Source organism: Simochromis diagramma, unplaced genomic scaffold (genome assembly GCF_900408965.1).
Source record: "Simochromis diagramma unplaced genomic scaffold, fSimDia1.1 OVJJ01000421.1, whole genome shotgun sequence".
NCBI lineage: Eukaryota > Metazoa > Chordata > Actinopteri > Cichliformes > Cichlidae > Simochromis > Simochromis diagramma.
The window spans coordinates 1,855,395-1,879,145 of record NW_024387250.1 but is presented as its reverse complement, the minus strand read 5'-3'; the positions used below and the strand labels follow the sequence as shown (position 1 = coordinate 1,879,145).

General features: G+C 42.5%; 1 protein-coding gene across 3 annotated transcripts; it reads left to right on the top strand.

The window, feature by feature from the left end:
- map3k4 (mitogen-activated protein kinase kinase kinase 4) lies at positions 1–22,272 on the top strand. Of its 3 annotated transcripts, none has more exons than XM_040001204.1 (27): positions 1–375; positions 5,952–6,142; positions 6,249–7,654; positions 9,291–9,551; positions 9,718–9,870; positions 9,951–10,108; positions 10,246–10,362; positions 10,456–10,555; positions 10,724–10,807; positions 10,911–11,180; positions 11,280–11,429; positions 11,791–11,952; positions 13,288–13,421; positions 13,936–14,014; positions 14,105–14,183; positions 16,151–16,247; positions 16,547–16,669; positions 17,946–18,046; positions 18,139–18,219; positions 18,339–18,530; positions 18,618–18,688; positions 18,791–18,907; positions 18,986–19,145; positions 19,236–19,358; positions 19,738–19,844; positions 21,083–21,262; positions 21,354–22,272. In XM_040001204.1, the coding sequence occupies exons 1-27, from the start codon at positions 344–346 to the stop codon at positions 21,372–21,374; spliced, it is 4,749 nt and encodes a 1,582-aa protein (XP_039857138.1). In that variant the 5' UTR covers positions 1–343; the 3' UTR covers positions 21,375–22,272. The 3 variants fall into 3 exon arrangements, with proteins under 3 accessions (XP_039857138.1, XP_039857139.1, XP_039857141.1); XM_040001207.1 differs by lacking the exon at positions 1–375 and adding an exon at positions 382–648; XM_040001205.1 differs by lacking the exon at positions 16,547–16,669 and having other exon boundaries at positions 21–375.
- The last annotated feature ends 1,479 nt before the right edge of the window (positions 22,273–23,751 follow it).

Here is a 23,751-nt window from a genome sequence, read left to right as displayed (position 1 = left end):
TATCAGTCAAGTGGTGACAATGTGATGACTGTTGTAAGTGCGACAACTGCGATTGCTCTCTGAGGATAAAAACGAGCACTCCGACCCTGCACTGATGGCCGAAGATGATCCCTCCGAGTTGCCGTAGCGCTGCAAGGCTGTGGCACTCCTCCTTCAATGAACGGTGGAAAGATGGCGACAGCATACGCACAAGCGAGAGTCGACTGTACCGGCGGATAAAAAGTGCTGTAAAGAGACAAAATCCACCTCCTTTGCAGAGATTTAGCGGTGCAAAGTGTGTTTGATATAGCTAAGACATGGTATAGCCCATGCACAGCTTGAAATAAGGAGCCACCGCTTTGTTATGGAGCCGCCGGATCGGAACAAGCCCAGCAGGTAAGCGATTTCGTTGAACAGACACTTTATCGCCAGGATTTCGCAGTTGCCGAATAGTGAGCTAGCCATGACACTGCAGTCGGAGCGCTTGCGCATCCAGCAGAAATCGACTTCCTGTCAAATAGTGATACCCGTGCAGTTAATGCATTTGCAGAACACTAGTTGTAAACTTTTTGGAGAAACACTTTCCGGGGGAGCTTGCCGCATATAATTTATTCCCAAGCAGTGCTCGGTTGGCCGTGAGAGAGCCAAAAATGCTTACCAAATACTGAGGTAGCGTTACTAACAATTACCAACCGCTATAACAGTGCAACAGTCCCAGCTAGCTAACATCCACATTAGCCGCCGCTAGTCAGTTTATTGTTCAGGCGCAAGTTTGTTGACAGAAACTGAGGAGGCTGAAACTGCGTTAGTTTTGCACTGCAGGGCTCTAAATGGGGACTTGAATATATATTTTTTTATTATTTTGTCTCGCCGAGCTGTGCATTTCCCTTCCAGTAACAGAAAAGCAAAAACTTCGCTACTGTAGCTAGCATGTTGCTTCACTGTTATTGTTAACTCCGTGGGTACATTCGGCGCCGGTGCTGGACGTTGAATCTGCGCTTTCAGACTTGGTGCATTTCATGTTGGCTCACTATTACTGCAGGAATAAGAGTGTGGTTGATAACATGTCGCAAACGTGCCGCGCTGCGGATGTTTGGGCGTACTGTATGCACTCAAGTGCAAAGTTAGTGCGCGATATATTTTGTGCAATCGCGCAGGAGACCGCATTTTAACCAGAGTCTCAGGAGATTTCGATATGGGCGCATCTGGTAATCGAAATGCCGCAGTGTTTGCCCCTGACCGCTGGCGACAGACCCTCAGGAATCTGCTGTTGTGTCTTCCCCTCTCCTCCTCCTCCTTCTCTCATGCAGTTTTTTTTTGGGGGGGGGGGGGGGGCAGAGCGAGAAGAATTTTTCATGTTGGATCAGCTCTTGTCATCTGCCATAATCACATTTTTTGAGTAAATAGCCAGTCTTTTCCTTTTTGGTGGCTATTTCGGTAATGATTGCGTAGCAGCCACTTCTTATTACCTTGCGCTTTTGTGGTCACTCAGTCGAAGTGGATACACAAACAGCTCGCGTGATTGTGCAACATTGGCCCTGAGTTAGTATATTGCTGTCCGACATGACTGCATGAAGAAAATTGATGAGCCAGTGGCCACATTATTGCTAAGAGCATGTTGGTTATGTTGATGTTACTTACATGCTTATTAGACCACGTTTAGTTTGTGCACCAGCAGATGAAAAGGTAACCGTTGCTCTAGGGGAGCTCACGCAAACGCTCAGCGGTGTTTTACTAGTTAACAAATGTTTTAAGTGAGTCTAAATCTGTCTCTCCTGCAGGGTTTGCTTTCCTGCTGTTTCTATAGTAATGGGACTACTATAAACTGCCAGCAAAACTTGTAAACAGCAGAGTTTACATGTTCCAGGCTGCAAGGTTTGCACAGAAGCGACATTAGTTCAGCCTCTAGCGTGCTCCATGATGAATGGCTCTGCATATACATTTAAACTGCAGACTGAAAAGACAACAACAAATAAGTTTGCTTTTAGTCTTCTTGGCTATCTACCTCTTTGAGCTTATATAAGATTGTTTCGCACCAACAGCTATTTTAAGAAACATCAGTTATGTGCTCGCTCTGCAGTTGAAGGCTATCCCTATCTTTGCAAGTACAGAGGTCCTTTGTCAATAATGTCTCGTTCTCAAAGTCAGTCTGAAGACACTGTGGCTCACAAGCATTCCAGAGATTTCAGGATGTGGTGTGCTATGTGCAGTAGATAGCTGCCTGGAGCCCCGTAGGCGCACATTGGGCAGAACTCATTAATGCCTCGCTTTTGCCAGGAGCACAGGCTGTAGAATACAGATGGACCATCCTCTAGCATTTCCTATCTGCATCCTGTCTTTGCCCACACCTGCTTTAGAGAAAGAAACTAACACTCTCACAGGCTGCCACTCTCATCTGTCATTTCCTTTTAAACAATAGCACTTTTGTAACTGCTGAACTGTGGCAACTGATGTTGCTAATGCAGGAGAGCGACCGTGTAATAAAAATGATTAAGCACCACTGAATACCATGTTTGTCTATTTCGAATACATGCTTTATAATGTGCACAGCTGCAGGACAGGGTGCAAGTTTGAAACTAAAAGAGGTGTTGCTTGTTTCTCTCTGCAGTTTCAGATTACGTTTCAAAGGTGGAGCAGACTGCTGCTTTCACCGCATTTATAATGCATGCGTCATAAGGTGAAAAACATGTCATTACACCATTTAGCATTTAACTCGCGCTCCAGCCGACAGTGTGCAAACAGCGTCTGCTTTAGCTGCCGCTGGTGCAGTCTTTTCTTAGACCAAGACTGTTCCCTGTGGTGAGCAAAGTACAAGTCCAGATAGTAATCAAAGCAGTGTTTTAGAAATAAGTTCACTTTTTTTTTCTGGAGCTATGAATCAGAGTGCGTTTAGTGACAAAATCAAACTTCTTAGCTGTGCATTAACAGTGTGCTTTGCATAGTTAGTGCATGCAGGAGAAGTTGGGAGGTCACGCTGTTCCAGCAAAGGGTGTGGTGAAGTACATCTTGTTCATTGTTTCTGAATTCTGTCAGCTTACGATGCAAAAACTGATTGCTGCTTCAGCTCTGCCAGTTTATCAGGCGTTAACAGCATGTCAGGAATGCTTAATGTTGCACACACGTGTGCTGCATTTCCACGGAGCCCACCAATTGCTTTTTAATCTTATGCGCTCAGCAGTGAACGATGGTTTGAAATTAGTACCCCGCAGATGCATGCTTTTTACAGTGGGGGGGGGGGGGGGGTAATTCAAAACTGTATTTAGCCTACCAGTTAGGCATCAGTTATGGCAGCATGACCTAATTAAAGCAAAGTGTGCTCTTACAAAAACCCGACCACCTTCTCCTCCTTTTCCTCTCTGTGGAAAAAAAACAAAAACAAAAGTCCCCTTTAGTTTGGGCATTGTGAGCAAGTGTGCTCACTAACCAGCTGTGTGGTATTCAGCCGTGGGCCTCACGGGCCACGTGTCAGCGTTATACAATAGAGAGCCCCTTGCTGGTACAATAGTGTGGATGGTTGGTGTCAAAGGTCAGCCCCCCCGCGACTCTGGCAGCCCTTGGTATCTCTGCTTCAGTCACTATACAGAAAAGACTCTCGATTTTTGTGCCGTTTATTATTCACTTAGTGTTCTGCCTGGGGCTTTAGCATTCCACTGGCCTTTATGGGAGCCCCAATGAGCCATCAGATGAGCCATTGAGAGCAGCCAGACACCATCTGCAGTGATTATTCACTATCAGCAGCCAGGCAGGGACAGCTTGAAGACCACAGTGCTGCTATGGTTAACTGCAGGACACACATGCTGGTAACTTTGTGCAGCCTGTAAGTAGGTTAAGAAATTCACAAGACAAATTTGCGTATCCCTTCCTGCAACGGCACAGCCTGTGCTCGAAGCGTGTCATGGCAACCTAACAAACAACCGGCCCCAGTGGCGTCATTGGTTCCGCTCTCATTCCTGAATGATTGAATCACTCTGTTCTGCGTAGAGGAGTACGTTTTTAAAACTTGGTCTCATTCCCTCGCTCACATGTATGTACTATTTCTGTCCTTTTTCTCACATGGACACACACACACATCCAGGCTTTCGAATGTTTACAAATGCGCACACAATGTGATCACTTGTGACACACGCACGCACACACGTGCCGTAGGAGTTTTTGAAGCATAACAGGTTTTTAAATGCGTTCTTGTACTAATGCAGGAGTACGGTGTGTATTTCAGCGTTCAGCAGTTTTTGTAAATCTGCTTTCTTCTTGCAGCTTCCTGATACCTGTCTCAATTATCGCATAACAAAAACCAAACTCATTTGTCTGTTGTTGTGATTAATGCCTTTATTGTAAGGAACACAGTTGCCCACTGTGCATGCACACTGGAAAGTACTGCACGGCGTTTTGTCCGTCTCTTGCAGAACAAGTTCCCTCACAGTACACTCATAGAGTACATTCATAATGAAGTCAGTGTGCTTTCATTTAAGGGTTGATCTGCGATTTGTTCTGTGACTGTTCTGGGTAAGCTGGTTGTGCTGTCACGGAGATTAATGGGTTGTTAGAGATATTGACAAAAAATTTCAAATATTTTGAAACAAAAGGGCTTATTTCCAGTGAAGTTACGAGAACATATCTAAAGCATTCAAGTCGGTGGGTCCAACAAGTTAACATCTGAGTTTATAGGCTGTTTCACAAGATGGGAGCTTCTAAGTGCTTAAATAATTCGAGACATTTTCCATGAACAGAAACTGGCTGTTCACTTTGCAGTGACCCTGAGAATGACGGTTGTTTTGTGAGAACAGGTATTCGTGATTGCAGCTAATCTTGCACATGCAGCATTTTCAGCAGGTGTTCTGACCTGTGTCTGCCTGCATGTAGCTCCACAGCTGCTCCCACACTCTCTCTCTCTGCATGTGTATGTGTGGAGAGTCACATAGGCATTCTGTCGGGGCGGGGCGCAGATGGGTGAAAGAACTGCAGCCCCGTCCACTCACACTCCCCAGGTGACAGCGACACACCCATCCCCCGTTTGAAGCTGCCAGCACACAGGCTAACAGGCACGTGTAGGGGAATGCCTTTGAGTCAGATGATCAGCAGAGGCACACATGGTGACTTGCATAAATATAATAGATGTCACCCGTTTTCATTTGCCTCCCCTTCTTCCCCATTGTTTTATTTTGACTGGGTCAGCCCTTGTAACCTTTCTCTCTAATCCTATTAAAAAAACCTCTCAGAAAGGCCTTAGGGCACAGAGCTTTGACATTGTAATCTGGAAAGGCGTGGTGCTCTTCCACATTACTACCCCTCCCCTTTTCCCCTTTTTTCCCACAAGGAAGTGTTTCGAGTGTTTGTAATCTTTCCTTTCTGCAGAATTAGCTGCTACAGCCTTTCAGAATGCTGGTAAGCGCCTGTGGTATCCAATATTTATTGTTTCCTCAAGATTTACTGGAATCTCCTGGGGGTGTTATGCTGTTTTGCATAAGAACCATATTTGCATGCAACTGTGCAGTATGACTTAGACACATTTAATGATGGGTTACTATAACTCCCTTTTTGGTCAAGCTATATGTTTACCAAGACACACACAAACAGTTTGATATCCTGCACCTGGATGCCTGTGGTCATGCACAGACTATTGCAGCCAGAGAGATTCCCCCCTCCAGGGCAGACAAGTCGTCACACTGCTGTGGGTAGTAGCAGACGTTCAGTCTAGCTGCAGTTTAGCAGCCTGTCTCCTGTGGCATTCGGGATTTGCTGCACAGTCTGTTATTGGTGCAAACAGACGAGCACTGTTTGACCTTGTGCACACATTTCTTAGGTCGTGCTTGTGATATGAATGAAATGGTTTCATAATGCCAAGTCGTTGTGTCTCCAAATCTAGTTTCTGTTCCAGGTAACAGTTCTTATGCATATAGGCCAGTCTAATTTAAATATGCAGATCTTGCTCAGACCAATGGGTTGTCTTTTCTGTTGTCATTCATGCCTGACAGGCAGGCCAAGCCAGTGGAAGATGCATCCCTACGGAGCCAAGAAGTGGCTGAATCCTGTGACTCTCCCAGTGAGGAAGAGGAAGCTCTGTATGGGACATCACCTCCATATAACGCCCGTCAGGTGAAACACATGTCTAGCAAACACCTGAGGAACAGTCAGGGGAGGAGCGCTGGGGGGTCTCCAAACAAATGTAAGTTAGTAAATCGATTTTACAGATAAATGTGTACTTAGAAACCCCACATTACATGCAGGTTTTACACACAGTGTTCTGACTGGAAGTCTGTTTCTTTTCCCAGCTGACGCCAGCTCATCTGCCCTGAAGGACAGTCCCAAGGCAGTGGAGACATCTAAGGAGCACAGCTACAAACAGGGCAAGAAGCTGAGGTCTGCACAGCGCTCCACAGAGAGAGACCACAAGAAGACATTTGAAGGCTCATTTATGCTGGATCCCCTCTCAAAGCCCCTCATGGAAACCAGAAAACATTACTTGAGTTTGGGCTGCAGTCGCAGTCTTCCTGTGTCTATGCCCCATATGTCCCGCACCCACCGGCAGACCTCAAGGACAGACTGTCCTGCTGATCGCCTCAAATTCTTTGAAACTCTGCGGCTGCTGCTCAAGCTCACATCTATGTCCTCCAAGAGGAAAGAGAAGGAGCAGAGAGGCCTGGAGAACATGCCTTACTTGGGTCACAATAATGAGGTTATTTGGCTGGAGCTGCAGGCATGGCACGCACGGCGTTCCACCGGTGACCAAGACCTTTTCCTTTTCACTGCCCGCCAAGCTATCCCTGACATCATTAACGAGGTTCTGCACTTTAAAGTCAACTATGACAGCCTGAGAGGGGCTCAGTGTTCAGAGTCTCAAGCAATTCAGGAGGACTATCAGAGAGTCCCTGATCTAGTTTGTGAAGAGAAGAGGGAGCCTACTGTAGCAGAGAGCAACCACTGTGGAGTAGATCCCTGGGGCTTTAGGGCCTGCCCCTCATCAACAATGAATGCAGCAGAGCCTCTTGGCTCTGGCGCTGATTGCAGGGAGCATCTTCAACGTCAGCGGCTGGCATTTGAGCAGGTCAAGCGAGTTATGGAACTGCTGGAGTCTGTGGAAGCTTTGTACCCCTCTTTGCAGGCCTTACAAAGGGACTACGAAAAGTATGCAGCACGAGACTTTCAAGGCAGGGTGCAGGCGCTCTGTCTGTGGCTCAATATCACCCAGGACCTAAACCAGAAGCTGCGCGTTATGGCCACAGTGTTGGGCATTCATGACTTATCCTGTATCGGGTGGCCCGTCTTTGAGATCCCTTCACCTCGCTGTTCTCGCGGAAACGAAGATGAAGAGATTGACGACGACGACGAGAACGACTCGATAACCACTTTTACCACAGAAAGTGACGTCGAGGACAGATATGGCGAGGACAATGGAGAAGCGAGTCCTGTCACAGAGGGAGAGTTGTCTCCCACCCTGACTCCTAAATTTGCTCGTTTGTTGTCCGAAGATGAATTTCTTCCAAATGCTACTTCAGGAAATGCAGAAGCATCCGTGGGAGGAGGGGTGTTCTGCCCAACATCCATCTACAGACCATTTGTGGATAAAGCTCTAAAACAGATGGGACTACGTAAACTGATCCTCAGACTGCACAAACTGATGGATCGCTCTCTTCAGAGGTCCAGAGCAGCACTGCTCCGCCACACTCTTGCACTAGAGGTGAGGCTGTTATTCTAAGAAATCTGGTAATAAAAAGGAGTCACATTAGTAAAGCTACATCTGGGTGTGTCATATATCCAGGCCCTGCTGGTTAATGACTTAGTTACTTTTTTATAAATCAATTAACAGCCATATGATGTTTTGTTTGTTTGTTTTATTTTTTACTGATCGAGCTTTTTCTTGTTTACAAAATATTTATAAACAAAATAAAAATAGAACCAAGTTATAGAAATGATTAAACAAATTAAAACCAAATTAATTTTACCACAAGCTCTGCAACAGAATTATTTGAAGTGTGATCGTCATTGTATGTTAAATATAATTGGTTAATTAAGCTGCTGTGACTGTTTTGGTCATTTGAATCTTTAATATAAAAGAAAAGATTAAAAAGATATAAAAGATTTATCAGTATCATTCTACTGATAGATACTGATACATTGATTTCTAAAATTGGATTGGTAGTTTAAGTTGTCATTGAGAATAGTAATGGCTTGTAAACACCAAATACTCAAAAGGGGTTCACAAGTCGGCCCAGGTAAAACCCCCTACTCACGCCAAGTCACAAACAATTGGGCTGACTTGTCTCATCTGCATTATCTGGCACGTCGTTAGCATATGTATAGAGTTTTAAGTAGGGGGGGTTATGTTTGCGCTGCCCTTAAGGAGTGTAGTCTGTGAGATGTGGTTAGCTGCACATCTGCTTGCCAACTTTTTTTCAGATGCTGATGAAAGGCTAATTATTTCCTTTGTTTAATTTATTTAAAGTAAAATACTTTGAGGTTCTGCCAATTAATATATTGGTATATATTACGCATTGTTTGCATGCTGTGGATTGTAACAGACTGTTTCCCAAACATCTGTTCAATCGTAATTTATTGTAAACAGTGAAACAAGATAATCAAATGCATTTTTCAGTAACAACGTTCTTTGTAGAAAAAAAGGAAACACTAGGAAATGAAAATTTTGTTTTTAATCAATTATTTGATTAAAAACGTGACAACTGAGTGGCCTCATAATTCATGCAAAAATGTATTTGCTATTAAGTATGTGTGGTTTTTCTAAGCGGATCTATACCCAGAAAGTTGATTCTGTTCAGTGGGTGAAATATTTTGTCATTCAGCTGAGAAACAGTGAAGTTTCTCCCACTAAAAATGTAACATTCAGATAAACAGAATCAACTTTCTGGGATTTCCTTGCGAGGATGATTAAGCATGCATCAAGACAAATGGGTACGTAGTATAGAGCTTTGCACTAGCAAAAGATCCCTGATTTGACCCCACGCGGAGAAACAATTCCTTTTAGGGCTTCCATCAGTGAGAAAAAAATCAAACATGCAGAGCTGCCTGCCATTGCAACCCATTGTGAATAACAGAGCAGACAAAAGTAGAATTCAGTGTGTGTGTTTTTTTTTCCCCAGTTAAAGCAATGATACAGTAAATTAGTTCTAAACAGCTGAATAGCATTTTTGTCCACAGAAGCAGTGTAGCAACTTGTTATATTGTTTGTATGTTAATATAATTTAATTAGTCACTTGAGGAAACCTCATTTCGAGAAGTTCTTACAGGTAGAAGCTTACAAGAAGTCCCCTTCCTCCGAGACTTTCTTAATTAAGTTCACACTCCTCTTCCACTTGTAGTTTGCAGACTTTCCAGACCCAATGCTGTACAGCGATTACCTGCCTGAGCTGTCACGACACGATCAGTGCAGCGGTCCTGCTGACCCTGAGCTCGGAGCGGACCAGGTGTCCTGGGCGGATCTGCTGGACATGGATCTTCCATCCTTCCGGCCAGCGTTCCTCGTACTGTGTAGAGTCCTCCTCAACGTCATTCATGAATGCCTTAAACTGCGACTTGAACAGAGGCCCGCTGGAGAGCCCTCGCTGCTCAGTATCAAACAGGCAAGCAGCTGTCCAAGTCCTTGCTTTTTTCTCCTCGGTTTTAGTTTATAACTTCTCAACAGTCCTGTGATGCCTGCAAACATGCAGTTTAAACTTTTGGTGAACAATTAGCCTTAACATTTGTTGTACACAAGTGTTCTTACATGCGTTTGCTTGTGCTCTGCAGTTGGTGCGCGAGTGTAAAGAGGTCCTTAAAGGAGGTCTTCTGATGAAGCAGTATTATCAGTTCATGCTGCATGGTGTGGTGACTGACGCTCAGGGCTTGCAAATAAACGCCAATATTGATGAATTTGAAGAAGATCTTCACAAGATGTTGGTGGTAAGTTTCCCAGGCATTCTCCCGCCTCTATTTTCAAACTGTAGTTTGTGATTATTCACCGTGTGCTGCTTTTTGTGCAGGTTTACTTTGACTACATGCACAGCTGGATCCAGATGTTGCAGCAGCTGCCTCAGGCCTCTCATAGCTTGAAGAACCTGTTGGAAGAGGAGTGGCACTTCACCAAGGTCATCACTCCTTACATCCGTGGAGGAGAGGCCCAGTCTGGGAAGCTTTTTTGGTGAGTGAACCCGCAGTCGGTCAGAAATGTGCCATTTTTAAAACAGAGTGACCGCATTCTTGTTTTAGTCACGGCGCCTGCTTGCAGAAGTTTATTAATCATTTATATAAAACTGAGCAGTGTTCCGCTCTCTGCAGTGACATTGCTGGGATGCTGCTCAAATCCACTGGAGAGTTCCTCGATGCTGGTCTGAAAAAGAGTGATAATGAATTCTGGGAAAGTGCGGATGACAGCACCGCCTCAGATGAGATCAGGTGAGGATGATTTCAAGATTTCATCAAGTTTTTATTGATGTTTTTGTCCCAGTGCATTTTGATTTTAAACTCTGAAGCTTTTGATTTTTGCAGGCGGTCCGTTGTTGAGACTAGTCGGTCTCTTAAAGAGCTGTTCCACGAGGCCAGGGAGCGAGCATCTAAGGCCCTGGGCTTTGCCAAAATGCTTCGTAAGGTGAGAAACTGACATAGGAAAGAATATTCACTTCCTTGACTTAAAAAGAAAAAAAGAAGATGCAACAGTACTGGCTTTGCAGTTTGCCTGTCACCCTGTTTTCTCTGTTTACCGAAGCACCGGGATTGTGTGTTTTGACACGTAGTTTGTTTGCACCCTTCTCTGCAGGACTTGGAGGTTGCTGCAGATTTCACTATCACTAACGGTGTTACTTGTCTCCTCGAGGCACTGAAGAAAAGAAACTATGTCAAGGTGTTTATTTTGTTTTGCTTTTATTATATTTTATTTTGCCAGTTTCTGATCTTCCTTCTGCCCTGGGGTTATTTATGTAACTGTTTAACCCCCCCCCTCTCAGGTTCAGATTCCGGGCTTGGAAGAGCTTCAGGTTTTTGTCCCCTGTGGCTTGATGAATCAGCGACCCGTCATCCTGCAGCTTCTTAATGCTGCAGCTGGCAAAGACTGTTCTAAAGAGCCAGATGAAATCGCTGAGGACGAGGCCTACCTGCTCATGAGCAAACACAAAGCTGGGGATTCCACTACTGATTCTGACTGGGCTCAGTGGGATGGAGAGCTTCTCAAGCTGGTCCCGCAGATGGAAACTGTTGACACTTTAAGGGCCATGAAGGTTTGTGGCATTTCTAAATTCAGTCTGTGTGCAAGTGTGTGCGTCTGCCTGTTTGTACCTGACGTTTATGTGTCTCACAATGGTTCGATATGCTTTCAGGTAGAGAACATGCTGTTGATAGTGATGCAGTCAGCTCACCTGGTGGTTCAGAGAAAGGTTTTTCAGCAGTCCATGGAGGATGTGCTTACTCCTAACCGAGAGCAAACATCGAGTCAGCCCCTCATCGCGGGCGCTCTGGAAGAGCTCAAGGTGCTTATATAACCACATGCTTGACATCTAACCCATGGTTTATTCTGTGTTGTTGTGCAGACAGGTGCATGTCGGTGTCCTACTTTCAAATCAGTTTTTATAGCAACTGCTATCAGCTACCCTGAATTTCTGCCCTATTAACATTAGATAAAAAGAAGAAACAGAGTCATTTTCAGGTCATATTTTAGAAGTGCTTCCTAAATGGAAGCCACTAAACTTTCAGCAACTTTATCTGTTACTTTCAAAATAAAAATCTCACGTGGCTGCACTTGATAATAAATACATGCATTAATAATCATTTTTATGAAAAAGGTTTTAAACATGTCTCTTTCTTTTCTCGTGTTTCTCTCTCCTTTCACAGAATGAGGCACTGCAGCTATGCATTAAGATAAGGCATGCCATTGACTGCGTAGATAACATGTTTACCACAGAGTTTAAGGCCGAGATCGACGAGTCCGAGTCAGCCACTCTGAATCATTACTACAGGGAGGCGATGACACAAGGCTACAACTTTGCCTTCGAGGTAAAAGACTGGAAAAGTGTGGGCAGATGCTGTGTCTCAATTCCTGTTGCTGCACGCTTGCTATTTTAAGTACATAAATGCACTCAAACTGAGAAGTACAGCTACATACAGTACTGTGCAAAGGCTTTGAGCAGAAGCAGTGATTTATTGAAACATACATGGAAATGCAGCATGTAAGGTAGGGCTGGTATTAAGTTTAACATCCAGGCATCCATGAAAACAGAAGTTATTAAATTTAACGGAGTTAGAAGTTAACAGGAAGTTAGCTCGCTAGTTTACACCTAAACATTTCATACCATGTTCTGACTGAGATTTTTGAAACGAATTAAAGCGTACAGCTCTGCTACCACTTCCAACATAAATGAAGACAGAAAACTAAACAGCAGTCGCGTTTGAGGGGTTACTGAAGTTGGACTACCTGGTATATAATGTTGTGTTACATGATTGCTAGCGACACAGCTATGTTAGCACAACATTAGCACAGTGAAGCTGGAGGATGAACGCCAACTTTTCTTCCACTCGATAAAAGTTAACGTGAGGGATTCTGGTGGTCAGGGACAAATGCAATCGCATAGCAGGATGCTATACACAGGGCCAAACTTCAATCAGGAGAACAACTGAGATTTTTCATCCACAATACGAGGTTAGTTATTAATATACTGCAACAACATGGGAACAGAACAGCTGCGAGAGAATTCAACATTATTGAATCAATGTTATGGAAGTGGAGGAAGCGCAGTTTTTGGCTTTCCCCATATTTCAAAAGTGCTTCATCTCTTTGCTATGACTGTCGCCCGGCATAATTTGCAGATGATAATGGTTGTAGCCGCTGCAATGCTTTCGACCAAAACAGGTGCAGCTTGATGACATCATCAACATGCGCTATCGCGATAGAGCGGTATAGTCAAAATCTCTAACGTTGGCCAAATTTATATCGTTTCTATCGTATATCGTTTATATCGCCCACCCCTAATGTAAGGCATAGGAATAGTTTTTCAGGCTTTTTGAAGGGCATTCTTTGGATGTTGGCTGCCTTTTGTTCCATTCTCAATCAACTTGACTGTACTTTGATAATCTTTCAGTTTTTTATGACTTATTTCATAAATATAACAAAACAAATTTCCTCTGAAAACGGTCAGGCATAAAGACTGGACTGAAAATGGATGAAAAAATGAGCCAGTGCCCAAAGAAAAACTTTGAAAGACCTTCAAAAAGCCAGGAGAACCACTGTAATGTAGTCTGGCTCCCTAGAAGCAAAATACAAAGAAATGAAGGAATGACTCAGGACTTTTGCACAGTTGTTTAGCATCTTATCAGTCTCTTTTTTGCTTCCAGTATCACAAGGAGGTGGTGCGTCTGATGTCAGGAGAGTTCAGACAGAGGATCGGGGACCGTTACATAGCTTTTGCCCGCAAATGGATGAACTATGTCCTGACCAAATGTGAGAGTGGCAGGGGCACCAAACCCAGGTAAGATGTTCCTATCAGCTGAACACTTATTGTTCACTGTGCTCCTTCCTGAGTATCTGCTCTGCTTGGTAGTCTTCTGGTTTGCAATATGCTACTCAGGGATGCTTTTTGTAGCTAAAGCCAGGCCTACTGGTTGAGTATTAAGCTATAAGATTTTTATTCTGCTGCTGCCATATTTATTTACTGTGGAAAACTCACAATGTTCATTAAAGATGAGCTCTTTGTCAAGAGCTTTTCCTTTGAGCCATGACTCGTTACTATGGCAACCTTGCACTCTTAATGCAGTGAAGAATTTGACAGAAGCATGACATTTTGGATAGTGTCTAATAATAGTGTGACAAATACTCAAACAAAAACAGTCCCGGTTAACCCTGGGTATGAGTCAGTTGTCATATTAGTGCTTCCTGTCTTAAATGCTTAAAAAAACCAAACCACCCCCCCATAAATCATTAACTAAACATTCTGTTGTTGTTTGTTTTTACATGCACAGATTAACAATGTTTCGCTTCCACAGGTGGGCGACTCAGGGTTTTGACTTTCTTCAAGCTATTGAGCCTGCCTTTATATCAGCATTACCAGAGGATGACTTCCTGGTAAGTATAGTTTCCTATGACATAAACAATAGGCATGCTTGGAATACAATATTTTTATACTAACTGAAAATTTATGTTGTGTTTCTTCAGAACTTACAAGCCTTGATGAATGAATGTATTGGACATGTGATTGGAAAACCCCATAGCCCTGTTACTGGCCTGTACTTTGGTAAGAAGCTTTTCCACGATAGCATCTTCCATATCAGGATTGATTTCAGGTTATACGCTGCAAGTTTACAATCTGGATGCCATGGAAAGGACACTGCTACACAAAGCAGACACAGCAGCAGTGACATTACAGTTCAGTTCACTTAGAATATTAAAAAAGTGTGTGTGTGTCTTGAAGTTGACTTTAACTTCTTTAACCTCCTAAGTCCTGAACTCTTCCACTGCATGCATTTTTAATTTCTCTTTGATATTTGAGCATATTGGGACCCGATGAATGTAAAAACAAAGAATTACCAGATTTCTTTTTTTCTTTTACCTAATTTTTGTTTTTAGGAAAAATAAGAGCCACATGTGAGGATATTCATTTAAAATTTTGATAGAACAGTAGCTGCATAATGTCCTCGTAAGTGGATATCAGGCCCTTGTAGAGCAAAATTGAGCATGTTGGTCTAAATAACCCAAAATGTGACGTCCACATATGTGGGCGCCAGGTCCTAGGAGGTTAAAGTAAATGAGTAAAAATATGAAAATCTGAGGAGTCCTGTTATGACATTACTTGTTACATAATGCACGTTAAGTGTTTATGGAAAAATAATTCTACCACCAAATAATGTTTTTATGGAAAAGGTGTTATGTTATTGGAAAATTAGATATGAAGTTGGCAAACTAGTACCAGAATAAAGCAAAATGTTGCTACATCTATGTCTTTGATGGAGTAAAGTAGTTCAGCACAGTGGTATATGATTATAGACCATCAATTAAAGTTGGGATGTTGTGTAAAATGTAAAGAAAACCTCTCATAAACCCAGATTTTATTTACAATCAAGCGTAGAAAAAAAGCTAATTTGATGAAATTGATTAACTGACTTTGATGACAGCAACATGAATCAAAAAAGTGGGGACAGGCATAACATCCCCTCTTCCTGTACAAATGCTCCATAAATGTCTGAACTCAGGAGACCGGTTTCTGTACTTTTGGGAGAGACGTGTTGTCCCATTCTTGTCTGATATTGTCCTGTCTGGATTCTAGCTGCTCCACAGTCCTGGGTCTTATTTGTCATATTTTTTGTTTCATGCTGTGCCAAATGCTTTATGCTGGAGAAAGGTCCGGGCAGCAGGGAGGCCAGTTCAGCACCTAGATTCTTCTTTTAGAAAGCTACGCTGTTGTAATAGCTCCAGTATGCGGTTCAGCATTGTCTTGCTGAAATATTCCTGAAAAGAAGTCATATGGATGGGAGCATATGTTACTCCAAAACCTGCATTGATGCTGCCAGTTCCATAGGCGCTGGAATTACCCATCAGATATGAACGGCGCACGGATAACAAGGCAGATGGCCCCTCTCCTCTTTACTCCAGAGGATGTGGCATCCATGGTTTTCTAAAAGACTTTCACATTATGATTCATCTGATCCCAGAACAGTTTAGCGCTTTGCTTCAATTCATTTAAAAAGATTTCTGGCCCAAAGAAGACGACAGCATCTCCAGATCACACGTCGATGTTCACGTCTTCATGTTTGCATGTTAGAGCTTTAACCTGCTTTTGTGACTCCTACAGTAAACTGTGTTCACAGCCAGACAGGATCATGTCTCTTTTTGGGCCTCAGGGCCCAAAGTTTACCGGTATCCAGTTGATTTTCAACTTTGCTCTTTGTGCCCTTCGAATCCTTTGATGATATTATGAACTGCAGATAATGAGATATTCAAAGTTTACATTAAATTACATCATCAGTTAAATTACTTCCAATACATTAACTTAGATTTTTGCTCTGTAATTTGTAGACAGTCTTTTGCAGATTGGTGAACCTCTGCTGATCTTCACTTTTGAGAAATCCTGCCTCTCTAAAATACTTTACTGACCTGCTGCCAATTAATCTCATTAGGAGCAAAGCTTTCTCAAGCAGTTTTCCAGCCGTGTCTACCTCATTTATTCAATTGAATAAATTTAGCATTTGTTGTTTTTCTTTTCAGGTCCCAGAAATAGTCCTCGTCCTGTAAAGTTGGTGGGTCGTTGCCATAGTGATCCACCGAACCCCCCTCTGATCATCCCTAATGCTGAAGGGTTCAGGTGGGTGACTGCAGTTTTAAGTTTTTCAACACTTTTTCTTTTAATGTTTAAACTCTGTCCTGCATGGCTTTGCTTTTTTACCTTCTAATGTTTTTTCTGGCTAGTTAAGCTTGTGAAACATTTGAGCTTCTTTGTTTGTGCGTGTGTGTGTGGTGTGCTCTGTGTGTGTGAGAGTGAGTGTACATATCTGTCCGTGAACCAGCCACCCAGTCACACACCTACATATAACTTCACACATCCCATGCAAGCCACCTTACCTCCCAAGGCAGCGCTCCTCAGTTTGTTTTTTCACCACACAGCTCTCGAAGTCTCCCCTGTGATCTCCGGAACCAGCTGTTCCCAAACGGCCCTCGCCCTGTCCCTCAGGGACCGGGGGAACAGAGCCACACCAAAGCACCCGGCAGCACCCCCAATGACGTCAGGTAGCTTTGCCCCCCTCCCAAAGAAGAAACTGTTGTCAGAGTTCAGCTCGGTCAAAAAAAGGGGGAAAAAACCCAAAAGCTGTCAGAAATGTTTTTGTAAGGCTTCTGTAAATGGAGGAGGAAATGCTTCATGTTATTTATTAACTGCAAGATCCAGGACATTTCGTTCTGTACTGAAGAGTTTAAAACCAAAAAGTATTTTACCCACTTATCAATCTGGATTCTGCAGTATATCCTTAACGGTGAATTAAAAAAACGTAAAGAATGAAACACTTCTAAGCTTCTGATTGCATATAAACCAACAATATTTGGGAAATTTTGGGAAATATTCGATTGGCTGTTGTACAATGAAAGTCACACACAGGCTCCACATCAGGGCATCACAGATGCAGATGATCAGTCTGTTTGATTTAGTTTAATTGCTTACGTTTTTAAGCTATTTGACTTTAGATCAAATGAAATAACAAGGCATTTCCATTTTACCTTAAATGTATGTGTAATTAATTCATAGCATGCCTGTAAGATTACAATTATTCTAGTCTCGAGGCTTGATACACAGTGATTTGCATGGCTATAAAAAATACAGATTTAAAATGTAGCCTCCTAAAATGTAGTCCTGCAAAAATGTCAACAACTCCAAAAAAAGAAGACTTCCACAGGTCTACTGATTAAGGGAAGAGGCTGTGATTGTTGTGCATGGTGTGAAAACGAACACTACCTCACTGAAGGAGTTGGCTATGAATTCTGCTTTTTAGTGTTATCCACATCTGTCTTGCTTTGATGCTGGTGACTGACTGCTTTTAGAATTCCTGGTGCATTAGTACAGAAATCTGAGCATGCATACTAAAGGTCTTATCTTCAAGTGTGAATGCCACTGATGAATGCTGAGCTGTTAATGGCTTTCATAAGGCCCTCTCTAATTAATCTATATCTTCAACATCTCCTGAATTCAGATTCTTTCCCTCTGAATTTGTAGTAATCTGTTAAATCATGTAATTTACAGTATTAAGTTTCATTATGAACACAAGTCTGGGAAAAATGCTTTAATTAAGATGCCTTTAGAAAAAAATGTTACATTTTCCTCCTTTTATTTAAAGATAAAGAAAACATTCAGTGCAAAATGTATCTAGAGTGTACTGTTAAAAAGCTTATAAAGTAAAGTTCCTTCTTGGTAGATGAGATTGCACTAACTTGCGCCAGACTGAAACACTCCACCTGAATAAGTAGTTTTTGATTGAATCACAGCATTGCATCAGTTTCTTCTTTGTCTTTGCAGAGGATCCAGTTTCCACGAGAATGACCGGCTGTCATCAGTTGCAGCAGAGTTGAATTTCAGGTCTCTGAGTCGTCACTCCAGCCCTACAGAGGACAGAGAAGGTGGGAGCTTTCAGCGATCTATGGTGTTTGATCTGCTTTGCACATTAGCCTTCCTTGTCTGAATCTTCTTTTCTTTTCCTTTCTTACTTTAGAACCTTCGTATCCTAAGGGAGACCCTAACAGTTCTTCACGCAGAAGCTGGGAGCTCCGCACCTTCATCAGCCAGTCCAAGGGTGAGATTATTTAGGGATAGGTACCAAAATCTGGTGCTACAAGTCACAGAACTACTATTAACTAAATCACAGCAGAAATGTTTCCAGAGTTTAAATATTAATCCTGTCTCCTTTCTCAGACACAGCAGCGCGGCAAAGCCCCATGGAGGCCGTCCGTCTCTCCATTCGCAAATTCGAAGAGAAACGCTACGCCGTGATGAAGCAACGCAACATCATCGGCCAGGTGTGCCACACACCCAAGTCGTACGACAACGTCATGCAAGTTGGGCTCAGGAAAGTGACCTTCAAGTGGCAGAGGGGCAATAAGATAGGTACGACTTTGGTGTGACTGTTTTTGATTACGATGCAGTTTAACACTCTTGCAAACACAAATGTGATGCCTTTGTGCTTGATCACAGGTGAGGGCCAGTATGGGAAGGTGTATACCTGTATCAATGTTGACACCGGCGAGCTGATGGCTATGAAGGAGGTATGCGCTTTCATCTAGTTGGAATTCAATAGTATTAACAGATCAGAGTTGATGTTGATGTTAACAGACATTTCTCATTCTCTTTTTTTTGCCTCCACTAAGATCCGATTCCAACCAAACGATCACAAAACAATCAAGGAGACTGCAGACGAGCTGAAAATATTCGAAGGCATTAAACACCCGAATCTTGTGCGCTACTTCGGAGTCGAGCTTCACCGGGTAAGAAGCATCAATTCAGGAAGCCACCTGTGGCACGTGGAAGTGGTGTGGTATTAATGCTTGTGTGCTCACCTGTAGGAGGAGATGTACATCTTCATGGAGTACTGTGACGAGGGCACTCTGGAGGAGGTATCCCGGCTGGGGCTGCAGGAGCACGTCATCAGGCTTTACAGCAAACAGATCACTATAGCCATCAACGTCCTGCATGAACACGGCATTGTCCACCGGGATATTAAGGGTCAGCGCCATGCACTTATTCTATCTCACTGTTGCTTTATTTGATCAGCAACCGTTTCCTCACCCTCCTGTTTGTTTTCGTCCCCATCAGGAGCCAACATCTTTCTGACATCATCAGGCCTGATTAAGCTGGGTGACTTTGGCTGCTCAGTAAAGTTGAGAAACAACACTCACACAATGCCAGGAGAGGTGAACAGCACTCTGGGAACAGCAGGTAACACATTAAATAAACCTGCAGTGTCAAAATATGATAATCGGCCCACCACAGACTTCAGTCTGGCTCACTGGACAGCTTTGAAAAATGTGAAAGAGCACTGTTTTCATTCATTTTGCAGCTTTTGCTTCTGATAAAGACCTCCCCCATGACCATCAATACAACACCAAAGTAAAAGAAGTAATAGATAAACAATCAAATAACAGAAAGTTCTTGTTTTTTCGCAGTCTCCTGTAGTAATGTGTGATTTTTACAGTTTTGCATAATTTTCACATTTTCATGTGCTGCATTAATATTTCTGTAAAATCATTATTGCATTGTTATTATGCATTATATCATACTATTGCTATTAATATCAGATGTGTTGATATTCTTTCAGCATACATGGCACCTGAAGTTATCACCAGAGCGAAGGGAGAAGGTCACGGGCGGGCAGCAGACATTTGGAGTTTGGGCTGCGTCCTTATTGAGATGGTGACTGGAAAGGTAACAAGCTAAAGAGAGGGTTTTCCTTTTCGCACATTCAAAGCTTCACTCTGGTATTTTTCCAAGTTTTAGTAAGCTACTTCAATAGAAAGGAAATTAAATTTAATGTTGAGCTTGCCCGCAGGGGTCATTTTGAGCCATGCTGGTGGCAGTGACCACCACTGCTGTTGTTTTCTAATTTTAACTTTTCTAATTTTAGCTTAGATTTTACAAAATGAATGTTTTACGTTTCAATTTTTAGAGGTTTTATTAGTTTTATCAATGTTTTAGATCATTGATTGCAACGTTAAAATACACATTAGAATAAACTAATAAACAAAGCATATAACATATAACACAACAGCTAACACATCTAAACAAATACATTATTACAGTGGAATAAATGAAAAGTAAAAAAAAAACAAAAATCAGAGTTTATCATCTTGTCCACATCCACCACATCTGCCACCAAACATGCAACCTCATGCAGCCTCCACACTGCTCCACCTTGCCCCTGCTCTGTGGATTTTACTCTTTATTTGCTCAGATTTGTTCTCCACACTGTGGACTCAGCTACGGTTCCCCCGCTGTTCAGAAAAGCCAGCAACTCGCCCGGTTCTCCATATGTTGAATCACACACTCCTCCGCTTTGACCTGCTCTGCTCTGGCTCAAAATCCCATCCTCAGCCTGGCAGCAATTATTCATCTTTTATCTAACTACAGTCCTCTCCATATTTATTTATCAATCACATGTAGCTGTAGCTCATGTTATGGCAGCACATCATGTCTGTAAACAATCTGTAAACCTGCATGCCGCAGTAGTGGTTTTACATTATTTTCTACGGCATCAAAATTACATCCTCCATGGTTTGAGGTAAAGGTCATAATTTCTTATTTTTTGAAGTCTAAAGTCTAAAATTCAGTATTTGATGAATAATCCTATTTTAGGAAAAGTTACACAATTTTTAAACTGCGTAAGGGGGTCAAAATGACCCCCTTTGGCAGCTCTAGTGTTTAGCTATAGGGTGCTGTTTCAGTCTGAGCTGTGACCACTTGTGCAAAAACCACTTCCAGAGTGAAGGGAGCATGGTTACTGTTGCTAATGACATGTTTGTCCCCAAACTGCAAAACATATTGCTTGTTAAGCATGATTTAACCTTTTTTTTTTTTTTTTGTAAACCACTTCAGGAAACTCACTTAACAAAATTCAAAACCACAAGTAAAAAAAGTAACTCGTATTCGTACATTTCTATCTGCAGAGGCCCTGGCATGAGTACGAGCACAACTTTCAGATCATGTACAAAGTGGGCATGGGCCACAAACCTCCCATCCCCGAGAAGCTGAGCACAGAAGGGAAGGACTTCCTCGGTCACTGTCTGGAGAGTGAACCCAAACGACGCTGGACAGCTAGCATGCTGCTTGACCACCCATTTGTTAAGGTGAGATGCTGGGAAGGTTAAACATTTCTAAGTTGTAATTGAATATTTCCATGGAATTCACATTATATCCCCGACCTCGCATCTGTTTCAGGTCTGCACGGATGAAGAATAAACGAAACCTCCTGTGTGGCTTTAAAGTTTACAAGTTAAAGCACTACTGTACATGTTCAAATAAGAAACGAGAACTGTGGACACGGAGAAGCAGGAGGTTACTGCTGAAGGCACATGGATTTAAACTGAGGAAGTAATACAGTATCATTTCAGAGGACAACTGGATCTATATAGTATTGATTTGTTGTGTCTTTATCTATGGACTGAGAGAGGACGGGTGGGACTGTATATACTGTAAAAACAGAAAAAAGAATTAGTTTTAATTCCTGTATAAACAATATTGTAAAGTTAAATACCTATTGCCACATTTGTTTGGTCTCACTGGTGAAGAGATCTCTGAAAAGGCATTGAAGAATACTTGTTTTTTTCCTTTCATTTTTTTATCAAAGGGGAATGGACAGGTGGTTGGGGGTGGGGCAAAACCTATAGCACTTTTAAACTGTTTACCCATGGGGACAGTGGAGTTACTGCTTGTCTGTCCCTCTGAGACTGAAAAGGTGTGGTAGGCCTCAGAATGGAAGGAGAGGCTGCTTTACCTTTATGAAATGAACCATCCAAATGTAATCAACAAATCGTATTGCTTGCTATTTGGCAAGCGTGGGCACTGGGAAGGATTTCTTTTTTTTTTTTGTTATTCTATTTTTCTTTGCCTTTGCTGAGGAGAAAATGTCAAGTTGGAGCAATGTTCAAGTCTACTGGCCGCCAGTGAAGAGCTGTTCATGTGACTAAGGCGTTACAAAGAAAAGGAGAAACAGGGCCTGCTCTTCCTCCCTGCTGCTGAACATAAAACATCCTCACGGCCGAACACAGACACTGACACACAACTTCTGGTTCTCTGCTGCTCTCACAGTGTTTGCCATGTACAAACAATATTAATAAATGAACTCTCTTTTTTTAAAGAATGTGTTCTGTCTGTCTCTCGCCGTGAAATTTTAACTTATTATGTGTTATCCACTCACCAGTAACTAGTACTGGGTCAGACCCACTTAGTCTTCAGAAATAACTCAATTCTTTGTGGCCTAGATTCAACAAGGTGATGGAAACTTTCCTCAGACATTTTGGCTCTATAACCATGACATGACTCTCCCCTCCTACCACACCCAAATGTGCGCTATTGGATTGAGATCTGACTACAGTGAACTCTTTGTCATGTTCAAAAGAAACAGACATAATTTAGGCTTTGTGACGTGTTTGAAGTAGCCATAAGAAGATTGATGCGCTTTCATTATAAGAGGATAGAAATGGGGAACGACAATACTCAGGTAGGCTGTGTGCTTAGAAAATATCCCCCACCTTATGTTGTTTAGGACTAATTCTGGGCCTACCATCTGAATGTCGCAGCAGATATTGAGACTCATTAAACCAGGCAATATTTTCCGAACTTTTGTTGTCTAGATTTGGTGAACCCGTGTGAATTAGAGCCTAAGTTTCCTGCTCTTAGCTGACAGGAGTGGTTGGGGTGTGGTCTTCTGCTGTTGTTGTAAATGGCCTGTATTTATATAGTGCTTTACTAGTCCCTAAGGACCCCAAAGCGCTTTACATATCCAGTCATCCACCCATTCACACACTGGGTTGTAGCCCATCTGCTTCAAGGTTTGATGTGTTGTGCATTCAGAGATACTTTACCTCATACCTTGTTTGCAACAAGGGGTTGTTAGAGTTGCTGTTGCCTTTCTATCAACTATAAACCCTAGAGATGGCTGGGCAGGAAAATCCTAGTAGATGAGCTGTTTCTGAAATACTCAGACCAGCAAATCTGTCACCAACAACCAACCGTGCCACATTAAAAGTCACTGAAATCACCTTTCTTGCTTATTGTGATGTTCGGTCATCTTGACCTGCATGGCAAATTGCACTGAGCTGTTACCATGTGACTGGTGAACAAGCACTGGAACCGTGAGTGTATTTCATAATGCAATCTTTGATCCATAGCAAAACAGCTCTGTGCTTTTTCTTCTTCTTACATTTTCAACATCTGAAGACCAGTGCCAAGAAAAACACAAGTGGTGAAACTGTTAATGTAAAATCATCTGAGTTGGAGGAAAGTGTTGAACTTTGTATTACCAAAGCGCCTCTGCCAGTCTCAGTCAAACTTCCAGGGGAGCTGAGAGTATATTTAGAATTTCACATGCGCAAATCAGAATGAAGGGAGGACAGTTTTGTGCGGGACGTTTCCCACAGTAAATTTCTTTTATGTGAATTTTTCATTCAATACATGAAGAAATTATAGCGTCAAGAACCCAGTTACGTCTGTGCCTGTATCAACTCTTAATAATCCATCAGTTTAATGTGTCCTTGACCTTGCATTTACAAATACTCTGTTTCCTCAAGCTAATGACATTAGAAAACTACATTTCACGTGAATAAATAAGATAAAC

Bases quoted from the DNA above. Each gene is read 5' to 3' on its own strand.
- map3k4 (XM_040001204.1), top strand. From the start codon at position 344: ATGGAGCCGCCGGATCGGAACAAGCCCAGCAG. The intron at 11,430-11,790 runs GTGCTTATATAA...CTCCTTTCACAG, and splicing joins GCGCTCTGGAAGAGCTCAAG to AATGAGGCACTGCAGCTATG. The intron at 18,531-18,617 runs GTACGACTTTGG...GCTTGATCACAG, and splicing joins GCAGAGGGGCAATAAGATAG to GTGAGGGCCAGTATGGGAAG.